Source organism: Phoxinus phoxinus, assembly GCF_949152265.1.
Source record: "Phoxinus phoxinus genome assembly, chromosome: 9".
Classification (NCBI taxonomy): Eukaryota; Metazoa; Chordata; class Actinopteri; order Cypriniformes; family Leuciscidae; genus Phoxinus; species Phoxinus phoxinus.
In genome coordinates this window covers 19,981,214-19,992,310 of record NC_136884.1, presented here as the reverse complement: position 1 = coordinate 19,992,310, position 11,097 = coordinate 19,981,214, and the positions used below count along the sequence as shown (strand labels likewise).

General features: G+C 37.9%; 1 protein-coding gene across 3 annotated transcripts in view; it reads right to left on the bottom strand.

Moving 5' to 3' along the window:
- Positions 1-6,398: 6,398 nt before the first annotated feature.
- The window catches only part of LOC307004439 (NACHT, LRR and PYD domains-containing protein 3), a 70,096-nt gene continuing 65,397 nt past the window's right edge, over positions 6,399-11,097 (bottom strand). For all 3 annotated transcript variants that reach the window (XM_079623684.1, XM_079623682.1, XM_079623683.1), the window contains 3 exons: positions 9,379-9,552; positions 9,239-9,285; positions 6,399-9,151 (listed from right to left, as the gene is read on the bottom strand). In XM_079623684.1, coding sequence (XP_079479810.1) covers positions 8,607-9,151; positions 9,239-9,285; positions 9,379-9,552 — 766 coding nt within the window. In that variant the 3' untranslated portion in view covers positions 6,399-8,606. The remainder of the gene's footprint in view (positions 9,152-9,238; positions 9,286-9,378; positions 9,553-11,097) is intronic.

Below are 11,097 nucleotides of genomic sequence, written 5' to 3'. Positions count from 1 at the left end.
TCATCCTTCCATCAGGAAGACGTAAACAAGCCATCTGTTTGTGTTTTGCCACTTTACGCTCCAAATTAAAAAAATATGCACTTGGAGCGTCCATGTCTGCAACAGAAATAAATCTAGACCTTACCAGGGCCCCTTTTACTCTTTCATTTAAATAAGATCCCAACTCCATTTTCTTCCTCTGTAACTTACTACTTAAACTAGGATCATATCTGCTAATTAATTCTGCTTCTATAGAGGATATCTCATTTTCAACAGACTCAATCGTTTCTCTTAGCACATTAGTAGAATTAGCAGTATATTGTAGACAGAACATTTTTATATTCACTTTTCCTATGTCCCACCACTGTCTTAGGTTTTCAAAACTACTTTTTTTCATTTTCCACTGTTGCCAAAATATTTCAAAGTACCTACAAAATTCTTTATCTTGAAGCAATCTAATATTAAAATGCCAAAAAGAGGACTTATTTGAGCTCTGAAATTTGCTCACTACAATCGAAACCAAATGATGGTCAGTAAAACCCATTGGTGTGATAGAAACATCAATAATTTGACTGCTCAACTGTTTGGATACATACACTCTGTCCAAACGGGCAGCAGTAACTCTATTATTATTCACCTTAACCCATGTATATTGCCTCACGTCAGGGTGTTTAACCCTCCATATATCCAAAAGATCAGCTGCCCTTATTAACCTTGATAAACAAGATGAAGACTGAATATGGGGTTCTTCAGTATTTCGATCAACAGAAAAATTCTCTGTACAATTCCAATCACCTCCAACTATGACATTTCCATCATTTAAGCATTTTTTAAAAACATTACTTAACACACCAAAAAATACTAATCTTTCAAAACCTACATTTGGTGCATACACATTAATAAAATAATAAATGTCCCCATCAATGTCAGCTTTAACAACAAGAAGACGGCCATTCATTGGTTCCTCTGTACTCAAAACATTAACTCTTAAATCGGTTGAAAAGAAAATTGCCACTCCTGCACTCAAATTTGTTTTATGGCTTAATTTATACTGTCCTTTCCACCACAGTCCCCACTCAACTTCATTTCCTACATCACTATGTGTTTCTTGAAGATAAATAACATGTCATTTTTTTTGTTCTATTATTCCAGATACTAATGCACGTTTGTGCATATCCCTCCCCCCATTTATATTAAGAGAACCTACTCTTAAAGCATCCATATATAGGTTTAAGAGGGAAAGGAAAAAAACAGATAAAAGCAGCATTACAAAAAGAGACACCATGTGATGCATGAGATGGTTAGCTAAAACAAAACCTTTAACGTTCTCTTTTTTTCCACATTTCTATACTTTCTAATTGCTGTTACATGTTTCTTCAAACGAAACCTTTTCTTTTCACTTAAGACCTCAAGACTCACATTCCTTTGATGCACTGAAACCGACTTCTCAAACTTCTCAATATCAGGAAAAAAATCTATCACATTCACTTGCTTCCCAAAAGTATCATCTAGAAAAGCATTGATCTCCTCTAAAGTATACAATGAAGGATCATCCTGTGAGAACTCTTGAGAGTCCATCTCACCACTGCACATAGAATCTCCCTGTGAACATAAATCGATCTCATGTACAGTCTCATCTGACAAAGTTTCATTCAAGCCACTTTTATTAGGCCTACATTCTTGGTTACAGCTCAACTCCATCTGCTCTTTCTCCTCCACACGCTCTACACTACGAAAACTAGCCTGAAAACCGCTCGTACTTGGTGCAGAATGCAAGACATTTTCAACATTCGGTGTCTCAACATTTTCTCCGTTCATATTAACAATCGCAATATTACTACCGGTAATCTCAGAAACGGCCACTGTTGTTCTTACCTCGCTATTTGTTTGAGTCTTCTCGGGAACAGTTACACTAACTTCTGAAACTCTCAAAGTTGCCTCAGGAGGACCCTCAATCTCGCCACGAACTCCAGGCAGTTGAGAAGTAACATCAATCTCTGATCCCGAACCATTACCTTCAACTTCGCGTTCTTTATGTGGGCACGCATGTCGTTTATGCCCAACATCACCGCATTCAAAACACTTCATGTTACCGGTTGTTGCATAAACCATAAATGTTTTCCCTTCATGTTTCACACGAAAGGATATATCCAGCGTTCGTTCCGGAGAGTCCAAAACCATATTGACATTTCTCCTGAACGACATAACATGTTTTAGAGCCAGGTGTTTACACCCGAGAGAGATCGTTTTAAACGGACTGACAATTTTTCCAAAGCGAACTAGCTCACGCTCCAACACTTCATTAGTTATGAACGGCGGCACATTTGAAATCGTGATTTTAGAAAAAGCCGCATAAAGTGGAGTGACTTGCACTAAGTCGTCGTTAATAATAAGGCCGTTTTCAATTATCTGATTGACAAGATTCTGCGCTTTCATAAAAACTACAACAGCCTTATTCATACGAGAGGCAGAAGAAATATTTTCATGGCCTACCGCTTCCCCTGTCGCAACAAGTACATCCTCCACCATTACCCCGTCAGGAGGCACACACCTGAATCCATTGCGCAAGGACAGCGCCTCAGCCTGAGACGCCATCCCTCCGCACAAAAACGCTCGCCTTAACAGCAACAATAAATGAAAAGTAAACACTTACCAAACCATGCAGAAACAAGATGAAATAGGGAAAATTAGGTGAAAAACCACCACTCAGTCTTCGCCCCCCACCACCACTCTCGCACGTGCAAACTCCCAGAATTCCCGAGAGAGAGAGAGAGAGAGAAGGAGAGAGAGAGAGAGATTTGATTTTTCAAAATTACATTTATTACAATAAAAAAACTAACCATTAAAACAGTTTTTTACAAGCTTAAAGCTTTAGCCTAAAACAGTAAGCAAAACAGTGAAAAACAGTCTCTCTTTCAGCACAAAAACGACAGTCCTGGCTAGATTCAGAGTTTAAAATAGAGACAAAAGCATTGACTGGGATTGTTCCATGTAAAACCCTCCAATGAATGTCAGCTGTTTTTTTAGTCAATGGTGGCTTATAAAACGCTCTCCATTCTGGTCTAAAACTTTCATCCAACCTTAAAACATCCCGCCAAGGTGTATCAACTTTTTGATGTAAACCTTTTTTGTAAAAAAATTTTACACATACCTTATACAACTGTTTTCCTTTAACATCATTGAAATCTAAACAGATTCTTTAGTTGTAAGAAACCTCCAAAATGGTCATTTAAATGGGGGGATATAACAACTTTAGGAAATGGATCCGCATCATTGGGGAAAATTAGTCCTTCACAATAGTCCTTAAGTGTGTTCAATTCTTCTGATGTAAGAGCAGATCGCAATTTCTGTAGTATTAGAGACATTGTCCGAACAGATTTAATTTTCAGACAAGCAGTCACTTCTTCAGCATTTAAAAGTTCAGCCCCCACCAAATTTACAAGCTTTTTTAAAGATGTAATTCCGGCTTGAATAAAAAGTTCAGTAAGTGTACTGCTTGTACTCATTACATCCAGTCTTGCACCGTTGATCAGGGGTTCTTCCAACAACCAAAATAAGGAGTTTGTATTTTCAGACTTTTTTACATCAAAACAACTCCAAACTTTAAAAAGATTTTTATAGAAAACAGGCAAACATGAAATATATTTTTTTTTAGAATCCATAAAAAACAGGGATTTGTCAAGGTTCATATCATTAACAGATTTCAGAATAAGGCTGGTTACTGTTCTCCAACTTGCGTTTTCTGAGCTTATTAAAAATCTCTGCAAAAAACTCAATCGAAATGCGGCAGTTCTGCTTTGCAGATGTACCAGTCCTTGCCCACCTTCCTCTTTTGGTAAATACAAAATGTTTTGTATTACCCAATGTAGCTTATCCCAGAAGAAATCTGTCAGAATTGATTGTATCTTTGACAACAAATAGATTGGTGGGTCAACACAAGCAAATCGATGCCACAAAAAGGATGCAACCAAGTTATTTATTATGATCACCCTTCCTCTATAAGACATTGCTGATTTTAGCCACTTCCACCTATCCAGTCGACCTTTAATCTTCTCAATTACGCCTTCCCAGTTCTTCTGCACAGTGACTTCATCACCCAGATACACCCCCAGATATTTAAAACCATTTTTTTCCCATATTAAACCACCTGGTAAATCTGGCACTTTTTCTTTCCATTTTCCCAGCAACACTGCATCACTTTTCTTCCAATTTATTTTTGCAGAAGAAATGGATTCAAAATCACTGGCTACTTTTGTTAAATGTTCTATATCTGAATGTCCTTCAATCATAACAACAATATCATCAGCATACGCTGATAACTTAATTGCATTTTCACATTCCGGAATTCTTAAACCACTCAGCTCTTTTCTCAATTCACTTAAAAAAGGTTCTATTGCCAGCGCATAAAGCATTCCGGACAAAGAACAACCTTGTCGTATTCCATGTTTGACCTTAAACGGAGCGCATTCTTCTTCTTCTTCGGTTGACCATCGAAATCCGATGATGACGTCCTTAACGGTGAGTTCTCTGGTGGCTGAACAGTCCTATCCTGGACCCACAAGCTCTATTGCAGGTGGAGCATATGTATGTGATGGTGGTGGTGGTAACAGTGGCAGCTACGGCTGCATTTCTCCTGGCTCGCTTATGTTGTCTTCTGGTTGTCCTCTCCACCTCTAGTGTACGAACCCCATCTGCACACAGCTGTCGCCAGATGGTGCGGTCAGCAGCAACATCCTCCAGATCCTCAGGTCTGATCTTACACTTCCTCAAGGCGTTCTTCATCTGATCTTTGTAGCGCTTCTTCGGACCCCCAGCTGAGCGTCGGCCATGATGTAACTGGCCATATAGTACTCTGCGGGGCAGCCGATATGGGGGCATTCTTATCACATGCCCCAACCACTGCAGTTGGCGCTGGGTAATCATGGCCTCAATACTTCTGCAGTTGGTCTTAAGTATTTCAGTGTGAGGCACACGATTACGCCAGGTAATCCCCAGAATGCGTAAAGTAATAAACATTTGAACTAATACACAACAAAAGAACAATTTAATATAAAGAATAAAAATAATCTACAATTTCTTAATTCATAGACACTATATTTTTCTGCATGTTATGCGCAGGGCTCTGTGTTGTACAGGAATAGATGTCAAAAAGGAGAAATACATACAGTACATGAATTGAAAAAGAAAGGCAAAAATACACAAAAAATACTCAAAAAGATGAAAAATAGTTTTACTCAGACTGCAAAACATTAGGAAATTATTAAGTCTGAAACAAAGAACTAGGAGTGTGATGAGATCTTGTGCCACGAGATCTCGCGAGACTAAAATGTGACGAGATTTCTCGTTGAGTGAAAAGCAGTCTCGCGATATCGCCATGACGGAGCGTGAGGGTGAAATTAGCATAGAATATGCCACTGCTACATTCACATTAAAGCCTCCACTGTCGTTTTGCTGTTTTCATAAAAATTAAAACCATTGTAAACTATTAAACGTCTGCTCTGCTCATCCAGCTAGAGTTGAATTCGCGTGTCGCACACGTCGCAGGAATCAGGGTTCACTAATCGCGTGGCGATGGCGAATGATTTTTCTGCGCAACATAGCCTAGACGTATGATAAATGTCTTATCTTGTAAAATGCAGGCTCAGCACCGTTACTCCCTATACACAGAGTATGTGCGATCGCAAACCCGAAAGTGAAACGCGTGCTCCCTGATGCACGCAAATTAGGCTGCATAATAATCTGTCTCCCGAAATCAAACCTATCTCTGGACTGTGTAGTTGTGGCTCTGGTCTCTGTTTGCATTTTGAATATTGAGAGAGTACTGTAACATCTGAAGAAGGCTCTGGAGGCTCCGTTTCTGAACTTTTAATCGGATCGCAAGAACAACTGTACACAAACGCAGCAGCCTAACTCACTCGCTCGTTTCTCTACCCGGCCTTTTCTAAAATATCCGCCTTAACCCTATAACCGGTGCAAAATAAAACAGCATATTCACACCAATTATGGTTGCACTTTAACTTATTGTTTGCACTTATTAAGACTAAGAGAAAACTGTTATTTATTTTTGTTATTTATACAGTTTTTATTGCTATGCTCAATTTGTGGAAATGAGTTTAATTAGGAGGTCACACACAGCCTCAATCAGAAGTTCTGGAAGCTCATAAGTGTACAGTAAGGTCTTAAATGACTCATGTTAAATCATACAGAAGAAAAGCCAGTCAGTAGAGTTTGTGGCAAAACCTTTTACAGTGCTTGTATATTGTTGTCTTTCAATCTATTTGATAATCCATACTCTTAAAGTGGTACTGAAATGACATTCATTGGAATATTAGGTCCCACTTTATATTAAGTGGCTTTAAGGACTTTGTACTGTTGTAAACTTTTCCTTCTTCTAAGCAAATACCAGGAGACGTTGGAATCACGTTCAAGCAGAAGTTAATCTTTATTGAGCGTATCTGCAGGTCGTCCAAACAGTCTGAACTGTAACAGTATACATTGCAATTTATATACATTTAGGAGGAGGGACTTCTGGGGGTGGAGACAAATTCAAACAAAGCATAAAAAAGTAGGGAAACCGGTTTTGCAGGTTATCTGGCTTGCTCAAGAGAAAACAGAGCCAATCAGCATAACACTCTAATCCAATCAGCATAACGATTCAACATCTGGGCCAGGGGCTCCGAAAGCCATTTGCAGAACAAAAGGCAAATGGGCTTGGGCTCTGATGGGCTTGGGCAAACGGCTCCGAAAGCCATTTGCAGAACAAAAGGTGAGAGTCTCAATGATCTGACTCGTTTAACTTACAATGGTAAGAAAAAACAGGTCTTGCAGGAATCTCTTGGTGGAAACTCAATAATCATCATTGCAGGAATCTCTTGCTGGAAACTCAATAATCCTTTATACATAAAATGCTAAAATATTCTTCATCGTGACGTTTATGTAAGGAAGCATATCTGAAATAGATTCTTAAAATTTGCACAGCGCAACGGGACTATCTGCACGTACACACACACACATACCAAGACACACACACACACACACACACACACACGAGCCGAAATGCTCATCCACGGATTTTTCTCACTGAAAACTACCTTTTAAATGTATGAAATGTATCTCTTTTTGTTGTTAAATGTATGTACATGTCATATTAGAAGTAGTTCTGAGGTGTGCAGGGTGAGAACCAAACTCTATATGCCCATAAAATAATCTGCTCATCTTCACGAGAAAACTCCGTCAAGGAGCCTCTTTGTTTATTTTCTGAAAACTTCGTTTTCATCTTAGGCTTTTCTTTATTTCCGTCTGAGTTCAGTCACCTTTCGGTAAAGTGTTACATTCGTGTTAGCTGCCGAAGTTGCGCACCATCTGCGTCGGAAGGAACTCCGGAAAACTGCTAGAAGGACAATCTGAAATCAGCACACACACCTCTGAGAGCCAGATCAAAAGCAAGTATTTTATCTCACGATTGAAACTGCTGTTTAAAGGTTGTCTAGAATATTCCGAATATTTTAATACATACTTGGGGTCTCTTTGGAAAGTAACTGAATTGAAAATTGTCACTCTATCTCTCTCTCTCTCTCTCTCTCTCTCACTCGCTCCCTGATTCATTCTCTCATTATTTCTCTCTCTCCCCTCATATTATTCGTTATTTTGATTTATTTCAAAAAAACTGATAAATCATTTGATTTATGTTTTGTTTTACTATATATATATGTGCATATTTACTCTGTGTGAAATTGTAGTTTTGTATTCTTTAGTCTGTTTTATTAAAATCCAATAATTGCATTTGAATTGAATCTGTTATTTGCTCACAAGCTCGAAAGTCAATGAGACGTAAGATCTAACGTTACCTAAGCTTTATTTTGTTACTATTTAAGTAATATAAACTTGTCCAAAGTTAGGAAATATTATTTGTCCTGATCAGAGATTTAATTTTCCTTGGAAGTTTGTAAGAACGGTACTTTTATTTATTGATATGGAATGAGGAAGTCTGATTTTCAGTTTGCAGGACAAACAAAAATGTCAGATAAGTGAAACCAATTTGATAAAGGTACATGATTAAATATTCCCTTTATTGGGAAGGTTAATATCTGTAGATAACGAGCAAATCATATTCATAGACTCATGAATATCCATTCCATTTGAACTAATTATTCCCCGAGACTCGTTATTGTTACACAACACTGACATAAGAACTGAATACTTTTCAAAACTAAAAATATACAAAGACACAATAAGAGTGAAAAAGTAACACCTTCTGACCAAAAGTATACAATAATTAGACCATTCAATAAATCAAAATCAGGTCTGGAATAATATATGTGGAATAATCTGAGCACAACAACACCACAAGACCTACCAATACTATTATTACATGTATGTGTGTAGCGAAGTGTGTGTCTGCTCTTTCCTGCAATGTCACTTGAGGAGAGGCAAAAGAGCTGCGGTTAACAGTGCCTGTCTGTTTATGTGTTCTATCACACAAGCATTGTAATTAAATTCATCTTTAGCACGACCAGCTTTGTGTGGAGAATCCTTTTATTCAAAATATCCAAAATAACACCACGCAGAGGAACAACCGCTACACTGGGATGCCTGATTGGTATATATAAAGTGAGGGTATCTTTCAGTCAGATGTGTGTGCATAGATATACTGAGGAGTTCAAACAAAAAACTCCAAATCCAGCATAAAGAGACTCCGTGAATATAGAGGTGAATGTGTGCAAGTGTGTGAGCGCGTGTGTGTCAGAGACGCTGTAGAAGGACAGAGTGCCGGCCGGCCAGTCCACATACACTCCAATTCTCTTGGAGGAGCATGAAGGGACACGAATGACAGTTTCCTTATTATCATGACAGGCAGTGAAAGTGTCAGAACAGATCAGACTCCAAGAGTTTCTATTGTTTCTGTTGTATCCAAACTCAGAGTATTCATTCCATCCTTTCCTGCTGATTCCTTTATATGTCACAGCTATAACAGCATATCCGTTCCATTCAGCCTCCCAGTAACAGCGTCCATTCAGACTCTCTCTACACAGAACCTGAGGCCACCCATCAAATCTTTCTGGAAGATCAGGGTATAACTGTTTTTTTTTCACATATGTAACCTTTCTGTTCTCATCAGACAGAATTAGTTGAGTGTTTGCCGTGTTTGAATCCAGTGTGAGATTACAGGCATCTGAACACAAGAAGAGAGAACATTTACAGCACAATACAACACAACAACAATCACTAAAGGTGTATGTGTGTTTGTGCGTAGACATACATTTCTGTAGTCCTGCTGAAATCATGAAATCTCCTTTATGATTCACACTATAAAACATACACAGTGTCACAGTCCATTAGATTCAATCAGTAAACATACATGTGCACACAAAGCAATTTGACTGTTCCTGCACAACATACTTGAGTTTGTCCAGTGCATAGTTTTGATGGTTCCGTATATCGGATAGTAGCTTGACTCCTGATTCTCCCGGGTGATTATAGCTCAGATCCAGCTCTCTCAGGTGTGAGGGGTTTGAAATCAGAGCTGAAGACACATAACGACAGCCTTCCTCTGTCACCATACAGCCAGACAATCTACAAACACACACACAGCAACAGTTCACATGACATTAGTTTGGCAATCAGACATCACACAGGAACCTGTGCAGTTCACTCAGCTGTCGACATTGTTTTTTTCCTCAACCCATGTTTTTGCTTCTTGAGTTCCTTGTGAAAATTTCACTTCATTCACTGTATACTTTGTCTGACTGATGCTGTGGGATAAAACCGCTGATCTAGGATACTGGCAATGTTGCACTTCTGATGTCGCAGCCGTGCAGAAAGAATAAAATGCTGCGAAGAGGACAGATGCGAAATCCATTTGGTTGTATTGAGAAATAATTGCAGTGCTCTGGTCAACCGCTATAGAGTAACAACCGGTGAAGGCAGTTTACAGGTTTCATAGAAAGAGAATGATGTGAGCCAAATCAGTCACAGTAAGAATACTGTCATAATTGGGGACCAAATAGTTCAATACGAGAGACAACGAGAAACGCAAGGACATTTGAAATAAAATGTCATGTTTTAAAGAAGATAGGCTTGATCAAGTGGTGGAAATAACAGATGATGGGCACAGAATGGTAACAAACCTCTGAGACATTTACAATTACACACCCACCACAGCTGTAGTACAGTGCAAACTTAAAATACATAAATTATATCAGTTTAAACAGATTTGTTTGTGTGTGGGTTTCAGGGATGATTAGATGACTATAAAAGAGTTCACATTCACTTTTCTTGAAAATATTTAGCTATTAGATCTATTTAAATGCTTCAGTCTGCTTTATATTATAAAAATATAATAATATATTGTATCATTTTAAATACTTCAATTAGTTTGTATCTATTATGCCTATATTGTATAATATTATAAGCCTAATAAATAATTTATCTCACAAGGGGATTGTTTAGGGCTCCTTGTCATTAAAAAGTTTGAAAACCCCTGATAAAGAAAATATTGTAAATTCATAAGCAATAAATTAATCAAACTATCGTAGCCAGAGTAAGAACCGGTGTACAAAACTGTACAAAATAACTTTATGATTGCTTCAAACCATGTCAGTGTAACGGCCTAATTATTTTTATACTATATTATATTATTGTAAAGAAATGAACTGTCCTGTGGGAGATTTTTTTAATGATTTCCAATAGATTTCTTGGTAAAGACTGGTACAGTTTACACAGCACAGAGAAAGAAGAAAAAAAAACTCAGGTAACCTAAAATGTGCTTCATTAAGGGACTTCTTAAATAAAAATATAATTACGGATACGGAATTACATCAAGGGTCAAATAGAATAAAAATGCAAGTTAAAAGTTACAACTGCATGATGAAATCGTGTGTGTGTGTGTGTTTACGTATACTGTATAGGCCGGGTATAAAGAATGTTTTTGTTCAGGTGGCAAAAAATGTCCGCCCAATAGAGAAAAGTTTTGCTCAGAAAAAAAACAAAATGATAGGGAACATTGGACACTGGTATTGGTATAATAACAATATCCATATCATTAACCAGTAACAAAGTACGTTTAAATCGTTAAAAAGCCCAAACATATGTTTTAAGTAAAAAAGCTAATTCAGCAAC